The following is a 21,715-nucleotide window of genomic DNA, read 5'->3' on the forward strand; positions in this document are numbered from 1 at the left end:
TATGATCGTGAGAGCTTTCATGTTCATTTCTCGTCAAGGTAGAGAAAATGTTTCTTTAACAAGTATTGTCGACATGTGCTTAAAGAGTCATGTTTCTAAATTTTTTTGCGATTGCATAGGAGTAAGCTGAGTATGTAAGCTAAGTTTTCGGGAAAATATGTGAAAGTTAGACTTCTTCGATGTTGTTGCGGAATGCGTTACCCACATAAAATATGACCTGGACTCTTTGCGAATGTACTGTGAATTTGGATCTTAAATTTGAATTTTAAAATACCTACGAATTATTTTACTGCGTGGTTTTGACTATTTACGCAAAACGCTATGAATTTTCTGATGTTGATTTAATAATATTGGACAACAAAATGAAGTTAAAATCTGTGTATCACGTTGGAATGGAATATTTATATTTAAAATTAACTAGATTAACACTTTTGCTTACAATTTAAAAAAATATTATGAAATGTGACCTAACTTCATATTCCGGGATACCAGTATCAGTATTTAATTCTAAGGCAAATCATTATCCGTCTGCTATAGCATAAAAACATTTATTTCGATACATATATATTTATAAAAATTACAAATCACGTAATACTTTACTTTATAAAAGTGAAACAATAAATTTGTAGGGCCTAGCTTCATCCTGATAAACGACCAAAACAATAAAATTCAAAGAGTCACCAACAAATCTGGGATTATTGAATAAAAATTGTGTATTTTAGTATTTATGAAAAATTTGGAGATATTTTTAATATTTTGTAACATATAGAGAATATTTTTTATTCATGATTTTTTTCGTTCGTCTTCGCGGACCCCCTAGGATTTTGCTACGGACCACTAGGGGTCCGCGGACCCCCTTTTGGGAACCGTTGGACTAGACTATAGACTAGACTATAGACTAGACTAGACTAGACTATAGACTAGACTATAGACTAGACTATAGACTAGACTATAGACTAGACTATAGACTAGACTATAGACTAGACTATAGACTAGACTATAGACTAGACTATAGACTAGACTATAGACTAGACTATAGACTAGTCTATAGTCTATAGACTATAGACTAGACTATAGACTAGTAGTCTATAGACTATAGACTAGACTATAGACTAGACTATAGACTAGACTATAGACTAGACTATAGACTAGACTATAGACTAGACTATAGACTAGACTATAGACTAGACTATAGACTAGACTATAGACTAGACTAGACTAGATAAGACTAGACTATAGACTAGACTATAGACTAGACTATAGACTAGACTATAGACTAGACTATAGACTAGACTATAGACTAGACTATAGACTAGACTATAGACTAGACTATAGACTAGACTATAGACTAGACTATAGACTAGACTATAGACTAGACTATAGACTAGACTATAGACTAGACTATAGACTAGACTATAGACTAGACTATAGACTAGACTATAGACTAGACTATAGACTAGACTATAGACTAGACTATAGACTAGACTATAGACTAGACTATAGACTAGACTATAGACTAGACTATAGATAGACTATAGACTAGACTATAGATAGACTATAGACTAGACTATAGACTAGACTATAGACTAGACTATAGACTAGACTATAGACTAGACTATAGACTAGACTATAGACTAGACTATAGACTAGACTATAGACTAGACTATAGACTAGACTATAGACTAGACTATAGACTAGACTATAGACTAGACTATAGACTAGACTATAGACTAGACTATAGACTAGACTATAGACTAGACTATAGACTAGACTATAGACTAGACTATAGACTAGACTATAGACTAGACTAGACTAGACTATAGACTAGACTATAGACTAGACTATAGACTAGACATAGACTAGACTATAGACTAGACATAGACTAGACTATAGACTAGACTATAGACTAGACTATAGACTAGACTATAGACTAGACTATAGATTAGACTATAGACTAGACTATAGACTAGACTATAGACTAGACTATAGTCTAGACTATAGACTAGACTCAGCATTTAAGGTCTTTAGACACATTTGATGATCGACTCTATCGCCTCAAAATCCTTGGAGGCTGATGCTACTCCAAAGATTTTAAATATTTATCCTCCAACCACACATGAAGATTTATAAACCCAAAATTCATTCTAACGAAAATTTAAATATTTTAAATCATTAAATTATTCGTCTACAAGATTTTCCTCAAAAAACAATGCCTTAATAAACATTCACAATATATTTTATTTCAGATTCAACAGATTTCTCTATAAATACAAAAAAAGGAACAAAACTCATCATTTAACTACTAAAAGAGAAGAAAACTACGCACAATAAACCACAAACCTACCACATCGTATCAATTTCCCATCAAAAAAAAAAAAAAAAAAAAAAGAAGAACAAAAACATCCATAAGAGAAAAACAGAAAAATATTTGCAAAACACTTTTCCGAAAAGAACTGGAAACAGTTTAACACATATATTGCAACAACCAGAAAACCCAACCAAATAACAACCACACAACAACAGCAGCAGCACAATGCGTCGTTCATCATTTACACCAGTTTTCAATATCAGCACACAAGAGCCACTTATTGTGGTTGAAGAATCTCAAACAACAGATGATAGTGACGATGTACAGGGAGCGGTTGGCGGTGTCGGCAGCGGTGGTGCCGAGGGTGGTTATGCACGAACAAACAGTGATGACTCAGATCCAGAATCACCAAAAAATCCATATCTTCTGTGTCCACTACCAGATATGCAACAACGTCGCAAACATTCATTGCCATCATTGCAAATAACGGAGGGTATAACGGCCAGTCAAGTGCGTCGCTTATCCGAAGTGGGCGGTGAAACGGGAGGCTTGAGTCCACATGAAGTGGAATTCTTGGCCACACTATCACAGAAAACCAATCCAGGTGGTGGTGGCCGAAGGCATTCAGTGGTAACAATATCGGCAGTACCACCCACACTATTTGGTCGTAATCGTCGTGAATCTATATCGGGGGCAATGTATAGGTGAGTACACATTTTTTTATTTTTTATTATTGTCCATGTGTTAAATATCCCACCTTTCTGCTGTTTGCTCGAAAAAAAAGGTTGTAGTTAGAATTGCAACGGAAGTAATTTAATGACTGAATCTATTCGCAATTAACATGACAGAAACACAGTTGAAATGCACTTCGTTTGTACATTTCTTGGTCAATATATAATGGAATTTGAAATTTTCCTTTTTTTTCAAATTTTAAATGAAGTTAAGTAGTTTACTTCATTTATTTTATTGTTCTTCGTATTTGCGCTGGCAGTGTCACCTGGCAAAAATTGAAACAAAAGATAATTTAATTTAAAATGTTGCAACACTTTATGAAGTACTTATTGCCTCTTCAGTGTTTGTTCTTTGATGCGCAACTGCTTAGATAATTGCAGTGAATGTAAGTGTTGTTAAAAAGGGAAAAGTGTCACTTAGTGATACTCTAATTGGTCATTTATATTTGTAGCAAAAGAGAAAGAGTAATAGGTTTTTCTTATTATATAAATACTTAGCACAACTTTTCGACTACTGGAAGACATACCATAGCTGGAAATCATAGGGCAGCAGGTATAATAAAGATATAGAGTTTAGACCAATCGTGATGTTAATGATACATATATCGGGAAGTAAACTAGAACTGAACTAGAACTGAACTAGAACTGAACTAGAACTGAACTAGAACTGAACTAGAACTGAACTAGAACTGAACTAGAACTGAACTAGAACTGAACTAGAACTGAACTAGAACTGAACTAGAACTGAACTAGAACTGAACTAGAACTGAACTAGAACTGAACTAGAACTGAACTAGAACTGAACTAGAACTGAACTAGAACTGAACTAGAACTGAACTAGAACTGAACTAGAACTGAACTAGAACTGAACTAGAACTGAACTAGAACTGAACTAGAACTAAACTAGAACTGAACTAGAACTGAACTAGAACTGAACTAGAACTGAACTAGAACTGAACTAGAACTGAACTAGAACTGAACTAGAACTGAACTAGAACTGAACTAGAACTGAACTAGAACTGAACTAGAACTGAACTAGAACTGAACTAGAACTGAACTAGAACTGAACTAGAACTGAACTAGAACTGAACTAGAACTGAACTAGAACTAAACTAGAACTGAACTAGAACTGAACTAGAACTGAACTAGAACTGAACTAGAACTGAACTAGAACTGAACTAGAACTGAACTAGAACTGAACTAGAACTGAACTAGAACTGAACTAGAACTGAACTAGAACTGAACTAGAACTGAACTAGAACTGAACTAGAACTGAACTAGAACTGAACTAGAACTGAACTAGAACTGAACTAGAACTGAACTAGAACTGAACTAGAACTGAACTAGAACTGAACTAGAACTGAACTAGAACTGAACTAGAACTGAACTAGAACTGAACTAGAACTGAACTAGAACTGAACTAGAACTGAACTAGAACTGAACTAGAACTGAACTAGAACTGAACTAGAACTGAACTAGAACTGAACTAGAACTGTACTAGAACTGAACTAGAACTGAACTAGAACTGACCTAGAACTGAACTAGAACTGAACTAAAACTGAACTAGAACTGAACTAGAACTGAACTAGAACTGAACTAAAACTGAACTAAAACTGAACTAGAACTGAACTAGAACTGAACTAGAACTGAACTAGAACTGAACTAGAACTGAACTAGTACTGAAATAGAACTGAACTAGAACTGAACTAGAACTGAACTAGAACTGAACTAAAACTGAACTAGAACTGAACTAGAACTGAACTAGAACAGAACTAGAACTGAACTAGAACTGAACTAGAACTGAACTAGAACTGAACTAGAACTGAACTTAAACTGAACTAGAACTGAACTAGAACTGAACTAGAACTGAACTAGTACTGAAATAGAACTGAACTAGAACTGAACTAGAACTGAACTAGAACTGAACTAGAACTGAACTAGAACTGAACTAGAACTGAACTAGAACAGAACTAGAACTGAACTAGAACTGAACTAGAACTGAACTAGAACTGAACTAGAACTGAACTAGAACTGAACTAGAACTGAACTAGAACTGAACTAGAACTGAACTAGTACTGAAATGGAACTGAAATAGAAATAAACTAGAACTAAACTAGAACTGTTCTGGAACTGAACTAGAACTCAAATAGAACTAAACTAGAACTCATCTAGAACTCAATTTGAACTCAACTAGCACCTAACTAGCACCCAACTGGAACTGACCTAGATCTCAATCTAGATTGGCATGTTTTGCCAATGCCAATTGTGGCCTGAATTGTAGAAACATGTTAGTTACATGGTTTTAAACTTTTACCATCGATAGTAATGATAAATAAATTTTTCTCTACTTTTTAAATTGTTACATCTTAAATAGTAGTTTTTTAACTGAGTTTTATTGTTGTTTATCTTGTACTCTTTTTCTATCATGCTGCACCATTTTGCAGTGGCAGTCGTCGTGGTAGTGGCATACAAGGACCACCACTAACTGAGCATCGAGGTAGCATACATAATTTACAACTGGACATAATGGATGGCATTGCACAAGCTCGTAAAACACGTTCTGGCAGTGGCGTTTGGCAGGCACCCATACTGAAAGAAACCGAAAGCAATGTACCCGTTCAAACATAAATTACTTTTATGTAACATGGATTTTTTGTAATTTTTGTTGGATTTTTTTTTTTGTTCGTTTATTTGTATAGTTAAATATACTACTTTCGATTTTATTTTATACATTTTTTTTACAATTTAATTTAGAACAATAAAGAGAAAAAATAGAAATGTGTAAAAACCAAACGGCTGAATAACAAAGCAACTGTGGCTCTGAGCTCGTAAATGAATCAACAGTTTGTGCAAAAATAAACCAACAAATCAATATGAAACTTTAATGTGTTTAAAAATACTTTCATAATATTTTTATTGCAAAAACTAAAAGAAAAAATAAACAACAATTTTTTAATTTAAAACTAAGTTTTATGTAGTGCTTCGATAAGTTTGTGCCAAAAAAAAATAAAAATTGAAAAACCACACGAAAATTTTAACGAATATTTAAAACATTATTATGCATTTTAAATCCATTTCCATTTTTACTTAAACATTTAATTTATTCAAACGGAAGCGGAAAATAATTGTCTTTATCAAGCTTACTATCCTCTGTATCTTTGTCGCCTGCTGTGTGTACGTGTATTATGCTCAGAAGTCTCTCTTTCTCTCTCTGATGTTCAACATTAATTATGGACATTTTAATATTTTTCGAAACGGAAGTGGTAAGTAAATTTTCATTTACCTTTTAACAATTTAGTTTTTTAATTCAATTTTTTTTTGTATTTTAGTTAGTTTCTCTTTTAAAATGCATTTAGTTTAATTTTTGTTCATATCAAAATACATGGCAGGTTCTCTGATTTGTGTAGCATCAGTGTGTAGTTTAAAAGCCTGTGGGCGCTTAGTTTAGGAAATGTATTTGAAAGGATTTTTACAAAAAGTCAAGGATTTTACAAAAAGTCAAGGTTTTCTCGCATTAATGTACAATGCTATAATCTATAGTCTAGTTTAGTCTAGTCTATGTCTAGTCTATAGTCTAGTCTATAGTCTAGTCTATAGTCTAGTCTATAGTCTAGTCTATAGTCTAGTCTATAGTCTAGTCTATAGTCTAGTCTATAGTCTAGTCTATAGTCTAGTCTATAGTCTAGTCTATAGTCTAGTCTATAGTCTAGTCTATAGTCTAGTCTATAGTCTAGTCTATAGTCTAGTCTATAGTCTAGTCTATAGTCTAGTCTATAGTCTAGTCTATAGTCTAGTCTATAGTCTAGTCTATAGTCTAGTCTATAGTCTAGTCTATAGTCTAGTCTATAGTCTAGTCTATAGTCTAGTCTATAGTCTAGTCTATAGTCTAGTCTATAGTCTAGTCTATAGTCTAGTCTATAGTCTAGTCTATAGTCTAGTCTATAGTCTAGTCTATAGTCTAGTCTATAGTCTAGTCTATAGTCTAGTCTATAGTCTAGTCTATAGTTAGTTCTATAGTCTAGTCTATAGTCTAGTCTATAGTCTAGTCTATAGTCTAGTCTATAGTCTAGTCTATAGTCTAGTCTATAGTCTCGTCTATAGTCTAGTCTATAGTCTAGTCTATAGTCTAGTTCTATAGTCTAGTCTATAGTCTAGTCTATAGTCTAGTCTCTATAGTCTAGTCTATAGTCTAGTCTATAGTCTAGTCTATCTAGTCTAGTCCTATAGTCTAGTCTAAGTCTAGTCTATAGTCTAGTCTATAGTCTAGTCTATAGTCTAGTCTATAGTCTAGTCTATAGTCTAGTCTATAGTCTAGTCTATAGTCTAGTCTATAGTCTAGTCTATAGTCTAGTCTATAGTCTAGTCTATAGTCTATGTCTATAGTTCTAGTCTATAGTCTAGTCTATAGTCTTAGTCCCCCTATAGTCTATAGTCTAGTCTATAGTCTAGTCTATAGTCTAGTCTATAGTCTAGTCTATAGTATAGTCTATAGTCTATAGTCTAGTCTATAGTCTAGTCTATAGTCTAGTCTATAGTCTAGTCTATAGTCTAGTCTATAGTCTAGTCTATAGTCTAGTCTATAGTCTAGTCTATAGTCTAGTCTATAGTCTAGTCTATAGTCTAGTCTATAGTCTAGTCTATAGTCTAGTCTATAGTCTAGTCTATAGTCTAGTCTATAGTCTAGTCTATAGTCTAGTCTATAGCTAGTCTATAGTTTAGTCTATAGTCTAGTCTATAGTCTAGTCTAGTCTAGGCTATAGTCCAGTCTATAGTCTAGGCTATAGTCCTGTCTATAGTCTAGTCTATAGTCTAGTCAATAGTCTACTCTATAGTTGAAAAACAATCTTTATGTTTAATGTTTATCCTCTAGAAAGATTTTCCTGTTACAACACTGTCATATGACATTCATTGTCCTCACATGTTCGTTATCCTTGTACTAATGTATTTGATGTTTAAGCTTGTAATTTGTAATGTCCTTGACCTTGTCATTATTTTATTATATATACACTTATGTTGTCTTTTATCTCTAATACATAAACAGGAATGTCAAAAGTAATGTATGTGTACATTACATTGAAACACACTATGGGTGCAATAATGTTTGAAAAAACATTTTTTTTTTTTATTCGAAAGCATTAAGACTACAGGTGGAGCCCAGAAAACAAGAATATTTTATAGCAATTTGTTAAATTTGTATGATAGACATGTCGTTAAATATCCTGTTGTTAATTTCAGCTTAAAAATTTAAATCAATTAAAAAATATTTGCTATTAAACTGCTTTCTAGGTTAAAACTGTCAATCTAACTTTTAGTTTTATTATTTTTTTACTAAAAAAACTCATGGACAAATTTTATCTCTAACATTTCCTTAATTAAAAATCTAAATAAATACTTTTTTTACTTTTTACACATTTATGCATTTCCCCCAAACTTACTGAAAAATTCAATTAACTTCTTTCTAATTGTCAATTGACTGATACTCATCATATTATAAAACGTTTGCCAATCTAACTACTGTCATTTTAATTGGTAAATTCATTTTTTTTTTTCACTCTCTCTCTTTTAACTTTATTCCAGTAAATTATGCAAAAATGTGCGACATTGACAGCCAACACGTTATGTGAGCTGTCAATCAAACTGTCACAGCTGGCTGTGAAATATGTTCACTCAAAATTAGTTGAGCAGAGTGTCAAAAAGTAGTAAATAAAAATGGAAAATTATATTTTTATACTGAAAATATTAGTTTGTAAAATTTGTTTAGAGGATAAACTAAAGTTTTCGATACGAATACTTTTAACACGTATTTAATTATTCCCCTAGAAATCAACAGATGTAGTCAATGGGATTTTAATAGAAATAAGAGGGTGTGAAGTCGCAAGGGAAAATGGTAGATCAAGATGTATGCGTTGTCTCTCTCTTTCTTACTACGTATCTGATTTATAAATTACTTCCGAAAAAAAATCATTTAAATGGAAACATTAGAAATTTTCTATTTCAGTAAATAAAAATTTCTATAAAAAAGAGAGAACTTCGATTTTTTTTTTTTTATAAAAAGAAGAATTCTAAAAAGTGTTTTATTGAAAAAGTAATTTTTGAAATTTTCGAAAATTTTCAATAAAAAAAAGAAATTTTTGAAAATGTTCTCTTTAAAGATATGTTCGAAAATATTCTATAAAAAGTGAAATTTATGAAAATATTCTATGAAAAAAGAGAAATTTAAAAAATTTTTTATCAAAAAAATATAGAAAACTTTCTGTAAAATATACGAAAATGTTCTATAATGTTTTATAATAAAAGTGTTCTATAACAAAGAGAAATTTTTCAAAATTTTTCTATAGTAAAGAGAAATTCTTCGAATTTTTTTTTATAATAAAGAGAAATTCTTCGAAAATTTTTTATAATAAAGAGAAAATTTTCAAAATTTTCTATAATAAAGAAAACTTTTCGAAAATTTTCTATAACAGAGAGAAAATTTTCTATAATAAAGAAAAAATTTCGAATATTTTCTATAATAAAAAGAAATTTTCGAATATTTTCTATAATAAAAAGAAATTTTCGAAATTTTTCTATAATAAAGAGAACATTTTCTATAATAAAGAGAAATTTTTCGAAAATATTCTTAATAAAGGGAATTTTAAAAAAATGTTCTTAATAAAGAGAGATTTTAAAAAAATTTCTATAATAAAGAGAAATTTTAAAATATGTTCTATAATAAAGAAAATTTTTTGAAAGTTTTTATGAATAAAGAAAAAATGTCTATAATAAAAAAAATTCGAAGATTTTCTATAATTAAGATAAATTTTAGAAAATGTTATATAATAAAAAGAAATTTCTCTATAATAAAGAGAAATTTTTAAAAATTTCTTTATGAAACAAAATGATTGATTTTGTCATTCCGTTTTTAACACATCGAAATATTGGTCAAAGACCCACAAAAGTATATATTCTGGGTCCTTATTAAATTCTAAGACAATATAGCCATGTCCGTCCGTCTGTCTGTTGAAAGCACGATAGAGTCCGAACAGAATGAGCTATGGGATTGAAACTTTCCACAAATATTCTCTACAGATAAGGTTTGTTTGTTATTGAAAATAGACAATATCGGTCCACGTTTTCGGATAGCTCCCATACAAGTGGACCCCCGAAAAACAGCTTTAACGGGCATATCTGTTTTAAAAGTACAAGTGTAGCAAATTCGACATAAATAAGTTTCATACAAGCCAAAATCTCCCTACGAAATTTTATGAGAATCGGTCCATAATTGACCCTACCCCCCATATAAGGTTCCCTTCGGAAAATCATTATAACGCTCATTACTGGCTTAAAAATACGAGTATAGCAATGAAATTTGGCATAAGTTAGTCCCTGATGAGCCAAAATCTCTATACCAATACCGGTCAATAATTGACCCCACTCCCCATTTAAGATCCCCTTCAGAAAATGACTTTAACGCTAATAAATACGAGTATAGCGATAAAATTGGACACCCATAAGTTCCATGTGAGTTACAGAAAGTGTCTCTATCAAATTTTATGTTGATCGGTCCATAATTGACCCTACCCCCCATATAAAATCTAGTTCAAAAAACGTCTTTAACGCTCATTACCGGCTTAAAAATACGAGTAAAGCAATGAAATTTGCTTACGAGCAAAATTCTCTGTAGCAAATTTTATGTGGATCGGTCCATAATTGACCCTACCCCCATATAAGGTCCCCTCCAGATAATTACTATAACGTCCATTACTGGCTTAAAAGTACGAGTGTAGAGATGAAATTTGACATAAGTAAGTTTCTTACGAGCCAAAACCTAATAAGAAACTATTATAGGAACGAATTTAATACGGAAAGTGTCGGGAACTGATATTCGTTGTAAATATGTTTTATATAAACCAAAATCGGTCTAAAAAAATTATGAAATAACGGGCGGACTTTCAATGGGAGACTTGGTACCTCCCATATGAATTAAACACAAAATTTCGTTTATCTGGGAAACTAATGGAACTAAATTCTTAAAATTTTGCACGAAGAACTTTAATATTCATCTGAACATTTTGGAGGAATAAGAGCGGACTTTCATCTGGGGGGCTTAGAGCCCCCATATGAATAAAGTAGAAAAATGCGTATATTTGAGAAACTATTAGAGCTAGAATCTTCAAATTTTACTTGAAGAACTTTGACATTGATGCGAACATTTAGAGTATAACGGGCGGACTTTCGATGGGGGGTCTTGGCACCTCTCATATGAATTAAATACAAAAATTCGTTTATCTGGGAAGCTAATGGAACTAAATTCTTAAAATTTTGCACGAAGAACTTTAATGTTCATCTGAACATTTTGGAGGAACAAGAGCGGACTTTCATTTGGGGGGCTTGGATCCCCCATATGAATAAAGTAGAAAAATTCGTATATCTGAGAAACTATTAGAGCTAAAATCTTCAAATTTTACTTGAAGAAGGGCTTGGCACCACATATACATATGAATTAAATACAAAATTTCGTATATCTTGAAAACTGTCAGATTATTCAAATTTTTCATAGATAGATAGAAATTGGCGGACGTGCAATAATTTTCTTGGCATCCTTCATATGTAACATATTGTAAATCTGGAATAGTATTGTAGTTAGAATCTTCAAAATCGTTAAGTGGGTTTTTATTTATATTGCTCTTAGGGTAGCAAAGCATACTGGGTATAGCTAGTTTTATATGAAATTTGTTTTTATATAATTGTTTGGAAAATTTTTTTTTTTTAATTTAGTTTTTTATAAAAAATTCTCTATCTATATAAATTACTTAAACATTTCATAAAATCTATTTATATTTCTATATCTTTACAGCTCAAAACCACCAAATATTTTTATTTATTAAATTTAAAATTTGTTTTTTATAAAAAAAAAATTTCATAAAATTTTTCAGGAATTGATATAATATTTGCTAAAAATTATATTTTATATAAATATATTTATATGTAATTAATTATTTATTTATTTTACTTAATAACACAAAACAAAACCAAAAAATCGTTATATTTTTATTAAAAAAAATAATTTTTATTCAAAATAAAGAAAAAAAGGTAAAAGGTATTAAATATAATAAAAAATATAAAATTAAAATACAAATTAAATTATTTAAGTAGAGCAATAAAACTTAAGCAAACTAAAAACAAAAAGTTTTTTCCCATTTTGAAATTTAAATTTAAGAACATTTTGCGTAACCTTTATAAAACAATTATGAAATAAATTAAAATCTTATGTTAGTACTTAAAAACTAAATTTAAAACCAAAAGCAAAAAAAAAATAGTATTTAATTGTTATAAATAAAACTTAGATTTCAAAATAAATTAAATTAAATCGAAATATATCGAATAAATTCAATATACATATACTAATAAATGTTTAATAAATTGTATGTAGAAGAACATAGTACTTATGTTTAATACAACAACAACAACAACTTACAATACTACAAACAAACATTACAAAACATATTTATATTTATCACAAATACAACAATAATAACTATAAATCCCAAATGGCAGCAATCATTCTTATGGCGATGGGAGAAAATGAATGAAATAATAACAATTTCAAATAAATACGTAAATAATAAACTTGGAAACTGTTTTAAGTAAATATATAGAACATTTAATAAATACAGGGTGTTATGTCACTTCACAAATATACAAATACAATTTGAGTTAAAGCCAACATAACAATTCCATTTAAGATAACTTTCGAAAAGAATTTATTTTACAATTTCTCATTTTATATAAATTCTAAAAAAAACATCTCAATTTTGTAGAAAATGTTCAAAGATGTCTCCTTCGTATATAAAATGTATTTAAAGAAAATTGTTTAAAATTTATAAAAAATTTTTTTTTTTTATAGAAAAATCTTATAGAAATTTTTCGAAAATTCCTCTTTCTTATTGAATTTTTTCAAAAATTTCTATTTCTTATAGAAATTTTTCGAAAATTTCGCTTTCTTATAAAAAATTTTCGAAAATTTCCATTTGTGGGAATTTTTTATAGATACATTCGAAATTTTCATAAAATCTTCTAAAATTTCTCTTTGTTGCCGAAAATTACTTTCGTAAATTTCCCTTCATATACAAAACTGCAAAAAGAAAAGAAAAAAAGAAAATGTTTCGAAAATATTCCTTTCTTATAGAAAATTTTTCGAAAATGTCCATTTCTTATTGAAAATGTTTCGAACTTTCTCTTTATTATTCGAAAATTTCACTTTCTTAAAGAAAATGTTTTAAGAAGTTCTCAATCTTAGAAAATTTTCGAAAATGTCTCTTTCTTATATAAAATTTCCAAAGATTTATTTTATAGAAAATTTTCGAAAATTTATTATTCAAAATTTCTCTTTTTTATAAAAAATTTGCGAAAATTCCTCTTTTTTAAAGAAAAATTTCGAAAATTCCTCTTATAAAAAATTTCCAAAAATTTCTTCTATAGAAAATTTTCAAAATTTCTCTTTTTTATAGAAAGTTTAACTTTCCTATAGAAAATTTTCGAAAATTTTCAAAAATTTCTTTTATAGAAAATTTCCAAAAATTTCTCTTTCTTATAGAAAATTTCCAAAAAATTTTCGAAAGTTTTTCTCTTTTATAAACAATCATCCAAAATTTCTCTTTTTTTAAAATAAAATATATAGAAAATTTTCAAAAATTTCTTATAGAACATTTTCGAAAATTTCTCTAATAGAAAATTACAAAAATGTCTCCTTCTTATAGAAAATTTTGGATAAGAAATAAAAATTCTTCAAAAATTTTTTTATAGAAAATTTTCAAAAGTTTCTCTTTCTTATAGAAAATTTCTAATAATTTCTTTTTCTTATAGAAAATTTTGAAAAATTTATCTTTCTTATAGAAGAAATAATAGAAATTTATTTTTCTCATAGAAAATTTTAAAAATCTCTTTCTTATAGAAAATGTTCAAACATTTTTCTTTGTTATAGAAAATTCTCGAAAATGTCTCTAATAGAAAATTTACAAAAATTTCTCTTTTTTATAAAAAATTTCCAAAAAATTTTCTTATAGAAAACTTCCAAAAATTTCTCTTTCTTATAGAAAATTTCTAAAAATTTCTCTTTCTTATAGAAAATTTTGGATAAGAAATAGAAATTTTCCAAAAATTTCTCTCTTTCTTATAGAAAATTTCTAAAAATTGTTCTTTCTTGTAGAGAATTTTCGAAAGTTTTTCTCTTTTATAGACATTTATTAAAAATTTCTATTTTTTTAGAAAATTTACGAATGTCCCTCTTTTTTATTTTAAAAAATTTATCTTTCTTATAAAAAATTTGCAAAAAATTTTCTTTTAGAAAATTTCCAAAAATGTTTCTTACAGAAAATTTCTAAAAATTTCTCTAATAGAAAATTTCCAAAAAATATTTGAAAATTTCTCTTTCTTATAGAAAATTTACAAAAATTTCTCTTTCTTACAAAAAATTTCTCTTTTAGAAAATTTCCATTAATTTCTCTTTCTTATAGAAAAATTTCAAAATTTTCTCTTTCTTATAAAAAATTTTCAAAAATGTATCTTTATTATAGAAAAGTTTCAAAAATTTCTTCTTTTTATAGAAAATTTCCGAAAATTTCTCCTTTTTGTAGAAAATATTCGAAAATTTCTTCTTTTTATACAAAATTTCCGAAAATTTCTTCTTTTTATACAAAATATTTGAAAATTTCTCCTTTTTGTAGAAATTATTCGAAAATTACTTCTTTTTGTAGAAAATATTCGAAAATTTCTTCTTTTTATAGAAAATTTTCGAAAATTTTTTCTTTTTATAGAAAATTTTGAAAAATGTCTCTTTTTTTATAGAAAACGTTTTGAAAATTTCTCTTTTTTTATAAAAATTTTTCTTTTTTATAGAAAATTTCTTATTTCTTTTTTAATAAAAAAATTTCTAAAATTTATTTTTTTTTTTTAATAAAAAAAATTTCGAACATTTTCTTTTTTAATAGAATTTTTTGGAATGTTATCATGTTTATAGAAATTTTCCAAACTTTTCTCTTTTTGTACAAAAATTCCAAATTTTTCTCTTTATTATATAAAATTTTTTCGAAAATATCTCTTTTTCAGTTTTCATAATATTTCTTCTTAAGTCATTGGTTTCCTTCAACATTACTTTTATCTACGTATTCTTCCATACATGTATAGGACATGCATGTACAACATGTTTCCTTCTTTCCCGCATTGTCGGGAATCGTGACACAAGCTAGTACAACATCCATACATCTATGGCTGATGGCGTTCTGTTTTTATGTTCAAAGAACCATAAACACAAATTAATATGTAACGCCGAGAGTAATAAACAATTTGAAAACATAAACACGTGCGTTTTAGTATGATGTGTACTGAAATAGGAAAGTCAATGTAAAGAGTATTTAACAAAATTCACATATTATTACTAAGATCTTAAAGAGAAACATTATAGCGATGAATAGAGCGAGAGAGTATTATAATCATTAGAATTCAGGGATTTAAGTATGTAGTACCAGAAGAATTAAGATTTTTAGTTGATTTCCAACTTAGTTTATGACAAAGAGCTTTCTATGAGCTTACTTACTCTTGCTTTCTTTACTTGTCTTACAACTATTTCTTGTTATCTGAGTACTTTGAGCGAGAGAGTGTTAAAATTGGTTTATTGAGCTATTTCAAAAGCAATTGCTCTCGTACATAACTCATGAAAGGTACTATAGAGTTTTTGGTAGTTAACGGCATAGAGCTTCCACTCTTCTCCCGTTTTACATATAAAGAAGCTTTTACATATATGACAAACCAATACAATCAATAAGAGATTATTTGTGCCAATACCCGTTTAAAATTGTGTGATCTTGTATCTATTGCTTGTCTCTCTTTTATAGTACTACTCACTCATGTACGATTATGGCAGTGAGAGGATGTAAACATCATTTTATTAAGCTGCTTCATTAAGACCAGCGATAGGCAGAGAGTAAGATATTAGCTCTTTGACTGGTGTTTGTTGTGAGCTTGCGGTAGTTAGAAAGTTCTTTGTGTATCGCTGATCTTAATCTAAACTTCTGCTTCACTTTAATTGGAGTAAAAGAACTTTGAACATAGACAAATACATATGCTATCGTACCTCTCATTTCATCTCTTTAGTTTCACTTGATCCACACATCATCACCTTATTAAGCTCAAGAAAAAAAATCCCCCCCGTGACAATCATTCGCCTTCACATTTCACTCTGACTTCGAATCCCTCAGGTTAAAATGATTGCAAATGATTGTATATTTTCCAATACAAAATAATGAAACGAAAAAAAAAACAAAAACAAAATAACATAGAATCAATAAATGTGAAAAATATAATGATGTGTAATGTAGCAACTCCCACTAATAACCCAGAGCAGAATAATATAAACTAAATCAAAGTATTGTAAATGTGTGATACAGAAATATACACACGCACACGAAAAAAAAAATTTATAAAATTGAAATTTAAAGAAAATAAGCACAAAACAGTGAATGTATTTTTATTGAGAATAAAGTTTAAAGCAGAAGTGAAGCGAGCAAACAAATGTTAAGGAATTGGAAGCAGTTGGAAGCACTGCTGGCAAGTCAGCAGCAAGCTTATAAAGAAGCAGTGAAATAAGCTTTATTAAGAAGTGATTGTCTCGAAAAGGTTTCTAAAGTATTGTTGCTTCCTTACAAAACTGCTTCCATTTCATCAATATATTTTGCTGCCATAAACTTCTGCAATATTTTTTTATTTTATTACACTAAAAACATAAATAATTGTAAATTATATTAAAATAAACTATAGAAATAGAAAATAAACTAAACTGTATTGTAAAGCAAAGAAAAAAAAGATAAATTAAAAGAATAAGCCTTTGACATGTTTACTTAAATGGGTTTTATAAATAAATTCTTGGCCCTTGAGATGTACCACGTACCTTTTTCCAATCTATAATTGTAATTAAAAAATAAAAACAACAACAACAAGCTTAATGCAATAAAATATAATTGAAAAATAAAAATAAAATTCATATAAAGAAAATACAAACTATTTTCAAACTCAACAAAAAAAAATGCACTTGATATAAAATAAATTAAATTATATACATACATAAACAAACACACACATCCTCACACATATGTACATCACACACCACCTAAAAACAGATAACAACTATTATTAAAATTAAAAAGCAAATAACTTTTTCTTTTAATTAAATTTTTATTAAATTTAATTAATTATTGTATGTTTAACGTTAGCAGTACTTTGAGCGTTTTAAGTTCATTTAAGGCGAGAAAGTACTTAAATTATGGCGTTACAGTCTAAAATTAATTCTTAAGTCAAGTCAAGCAAAATTTTGATAATTGAATATGCTATGGGAAAAAAAATTTGTATATTTTAAGTTAAATGGAGTTTTTAATAAAGTTTTAATTAAATTTTATTTTACAAAAAAAAAAAAAATTGAGGAAAATAAACAAAAATTACACATTTAAGTGGTTTATGGTACTTAAAGGATAAATGAAGTGTAAATAGAGAGAGTAAAGAGAGGCTTTTTGTTTCCCAGCAAATAATTTTGTTGCATGCTACCAACAGCTGCGTTTTTTTCTGAAGCTGTCTAATGACTAGTCTTTGAACTAGCCTATTGACTCGTCTGAGACAATGACTTGTCTATGTGCTAGTCTATGTGTTAGTTTATTGACTATTCTACAAATTAGCGTACTGACTAGACTATAAACTAGCTTATAGACTCATCTAGGAACTAGCCTATTGATTTAAAAATGGACTACTTGATAGGTCAATGAACTTGGCAATAGTCTAGTTCATTCACCTATCTAGTAACCTGTGTATATACTACTATATATATGGACTTGTTTATGGACTAGTTTATTTAATAGTTTATTCCATCGTCTGCTGGCTAGTCAATTATCTAGTATGTTACCTAGTCTAATAGAATGACTAGTCTATTGACTACTCTAAAATCATAAGCAACTGTTCGTATAACAGAATATAACACTTAGAAAGTGAAACTTTTACACACGAAATTTATCGTTCTTCTTAAGAGATCTACAGTGAAACTCTCCTTCACTCCAGGAGAATTATAATCGACTCTTTAGTGATCTATTTTCGATACTCTCTACTGATTATTCATGCAACTACGAGAAGGTCTATAAACATCGTTCGATCCTCAACATTAACATAGATCTGATTTCTTTGGCCAGTAGTAATCTGCTAATGATGCTTCAGCATCATTACAATTAAGTACTAAATCCATCATTTTTTTATATCCCTTAAATCCTACAATATTTTAAACTATAATTTTATAAAGCGCCCCTCGTAAAGAGATCACCTAATTCTACATAAAAAAAAAAGTACCTAACTGTTGGGTAATCTGAGTGATATAAAGAGCCCAAGATCATCAGATAATATACCCAAGAATCAATATTGAATTTATGTTATCTGGGAGTAAAAAGTTCAGCTATATAATTGTATTTTTATGTATGTTAATCCGCAAAATTTTCTGCTCGACCGCTATATAATCTACTATTTCTGTCAACTTTACAGTTTTCCTCCGTTCTAGTTCAAACTCAGTTCAGTTTTAGTTCATTTCCAGTCCAGTTTAGTTCTAGTTCAGTATGTTCTGGTTTTAGTTTCAGTTCTAGTTCAGTTCAGTTCTAGTTCAGTTCTAGTTCAGTTCTAGTTCAGTTTCTAGTTCAGTTCTAGTTCAGTTCTAGTTCAGTTCTAGTCAGTTCTAGTTCAGTTCTAGTTCAGTTCTAGTTTCAGTTTAGTTCAGTTCTAGTTCAGTTCTAGTTCAGTTCTAGTTCAGTTCTAGTCAGTTCTAGTTAGTCTAGTTCAGTTCTAGTTCTAGTTCAGTTTCTAGTTAGTTCTAGTTCAGTTCTAGTTCAGTTCTAGTTCAGTTCTAGTTCAGTTCTAGTTCAGTTCTAGTTCAGTTCTAGTTCAGTTCTAGTTCAGTTCTAGTTCAGTTCTAGTTCAGTTCTAGTTCAGTTCTAGTTCAGTTCTAGTTCAGTTCTAGTTCAGTTCTAGTTCAGTTCTAGTTCAGTTCTAGTTCAGTTCTAGTTCAGTTCTAGTTCAGTTCTAGTTCAGTTCTAGTTCAGTTCTAGTTCATTCTAGTTCAGTTCTAGTTCAGTTCTAGTTCAGTTCTAGTTCAGTTCTAGTTCAGTTCTAGTTCAGTTCTAGTTCAGTTCTAGTTCAGTTCTAGTTCAGTTCTAGTTCAGTTCTAGTTCAGTTCTATTCAGTTCTGTTTAGTTCTAGTTCAGTTCTAGTTCAGTTCAGTTCAGTTCTAGTTCAGTTCTAGTTCAGTTCTAGTTCAGTTCTAGTTCAGTTCTAGTTCAGTTCTAGTTCAGTTCTAGTTCAGTTCTAGTTCAGTTCTAGTTCAGTTCTAGTTCAGTTCTAGTTCAGTTCTAGTTCAGTTCTAGTTCAGTTCTAGTTCAGTTCTAGTTCAGTTCTAGCTCAGTTCTAGTTCAGTTCTAGTTCAGTTCTAGTTCAGTTCTAGTTCAGTTCTAGTTCAGTTTTAGTTTAGTTCTAGTTTAGTTCAGTTCAGTTCTAGTTCAGTTCTAGTTCAGTTCTACTTCAGTTCTAGTTCAGTTCTAGTTCAGTTCTAGTTCAGTTCTAGTTCAGTTCTAGTTCAGTTCTAGTTCAGTTCTAGTTCAGTTCTAGTTCAGTTCTAGTTCAGTTCTAGTTTAGTTCTAGTTTAGTTCTAGTTCAGTTCTAGTTCAGTTCTAGTTCAGTTCTACTTCAGTTCTAGTTCAGTTCTAGTTCAGTTCTAGTTCAGTTCTAGTTCAGTTCTAGTTCAGTTCTAGTTCAGTTCTAGTTCAGTTCTAGTTCAGTTCTAGTTCAGTTCTAGTTCAGTTCTAGTTCAGTTCTAGTTCAGTTCTAGTTCAGTTCTAGTTCAGTTCTAGTTCAGTTCTAGTTCAGTTCTAGTTCAGTTCTAGTTCAGTTCTAGTCAGTTCTAGTTCAGTTTCTAGTTCAGTTCTAGTTCAGTTCTAGTTCAGTTCTAGTTCAGTTCTAGTTCAGTTCTAGTTCAGTTCTAGTTCAGTTCTAGTTCAGTTCTAATTCAGTTCTAATTCAGTTCCAATCAGTTCTAGTTCAGTTCTAGTTCAGTTCTAGTTCAGTTGCTAGATCAGTTCTAGATCAGTTCTAGTTCAGTTCTAGTTCAGTTCTAGTTCAGTTCTAGTTCAGTTCTAGATCAGTTCTATTTCAGTTCTAGTTCAGTTCTAGTTCAATTCTAGTTCAGTTCTAGTCCAGTTCTAGTTCAGTTCTATTTCAGTTCTAGTTCAGTTCTAGTTCAGTTCTAGTTCAGTTCTAGTTCAGTTCTAGTTCAGTTCTAGTTCAGTTGTAGTTCAGTTCTAGTTCAGTTCTAGTTCAGTTCTAGTTCAGTTAGTTCAGTTCTAGTTCAGTTCTAGTTCAGTTCTAGTTCAATTCTAGTTCTAGTTCAGTTCTAGTTCAGTTCTAGTTCAGTTCAAGTTTAGTTCTAGTATTCATACGTAATTTTTTTACCATTAACCTCTTAAAAGTGTAATAACCCATTAATATTACAAATTAACATTTCTGCCAATCCTTTATTAATATTTTTAATTTTAAATTATAGACCACATGCCACTAATAAGTATAATTTAATTTATTTATATTTTTCCATGTCTTGTTTTAGCTCAATTACATATTCCTAATTTCATTATTATTATTTAAATACGGTATTAAATTGCATTATTATTATTAGCAAGAGTAAAACATTACTATCAGGTTAATTACATCAATATTTAATTACATTACAATATCGTTTGTAAAATTTATATTATAACCACAAACATATTTATACAAACTATAAAAATAAAACATTATATTTTAGAAATTTTAATCTTAAAAAAATATGAAACAGTCGCTGGACGACAATTTAATAAATTTGCAAAAAAAAATTAAATATATTATATAATAATATAAATAGAAACAAAAAAAACAATATAAGTTTTTAAACATTTCCAATAAAAATGACAATTGAATTATAATTGTTAAACCGATATAAAAGATAGCAGAAATAAACTAACAATTATAATTTAAACAAATAATACAGGCATAGTTTTATTTATTATTAATTTAATATCGTAGTAAAATGTTTAATAATTATAGCGTTTCTTTTGTGTATTTTTATTTATTATTGAAAATTATTCGTCATAAAATATTATTAAACTTTAATCGATTAAATAATAAATAAAACTATGTATAACTGAAAATTGTTAGTAAATTCAAAACAAATATTTAAAACAGGTGAATATTATTTAAACGAGAGCTTATTTTACAGGTTTACATTTAAAAAGTAGGTGTTTTGGAAAAAAATACCGTTTTGGTTTCATTTTAACTATTAAATAGGTTTTGAAGCTCAACATTTTACGACTATAACAAAATGGGGTACTCTTACTTTATTAAATCCAAGTTCAGTTCTAGTATAAATTTAGTTAAGTTCCAGTTCAGTTCTAATTTAGTTCTAATTCTGTTCTACTTCAGTACTAGTTCAATTCTAGTTCTGTTTTCGTTCAGTTCTAGTTCAATTCTAGTTCAGTTTTAGCTCAGTTCTAGTACAGCTCTAGTTCAATTCTAGTTCAGTTCTAGTTCTAGAGTTCAGTTCTAGTTCTAGAGCTCAGTTCTAGTTCAGTTCTATTTCAGGTCTAGTTCAGTT

At 29.0% G+C, this 21,715-nt stretch overlaps 1 protein-coding gene across 4 annotated transcripts in view; it reads left to right on the forward strand.

Annotated features, from left to right (window-relative positions):
- The window catches only part of LOC119608470, a 134,983-nt gene extending 123,050 nt beyond the window's left edge, over positions 1-11,933 (forward strand). For 3 of the 4 annotated variants that reach the window (XM_037962906.1, XM_037962905.1, XM_037962904.1), the window contains 2 exons: positions 2,247-3,012; positions 5,484-5,767. In XM_037962906.1, coding sequence (XP_037818834.1) covers positions 2,534-3,012; positions 5,484-5,667 — 663 coding nt within the window. In that variant the 5' untranslated portion in view covers positions 2,247-2,533 and the 3' untranslated portion in view covers positions 5,668-5,767. Of the gene's footprint in view, positions 1-2,246; positions 3,013-5,483; positions 5,768-5,793; positions 6,303-11,875 lie in introns of those variants that run through there. The other variant, XR_005231825.1, reaches the window with a different exon arrangement.
- Positions 11,934-21,715: the final 9,782 nt, after the last annotated feature.

This window comes from Lucilia sericata, unplaced genomic scaffold (assembly GCF_015586225.1).
Source record: "Lucilia sericata isolate MDLA Ls3-8-SP2 unplaced genomic scaffold, ASM1558622v1 Contig000840F_arrow, whole genome shotgun sequence".
Classification (NCBI taxonomy): Eukaryota; Metazoa; Arthropoda; class Insecta; order Diptera; family Calliphoridae; genus Lucilia; species Lucilia sericata.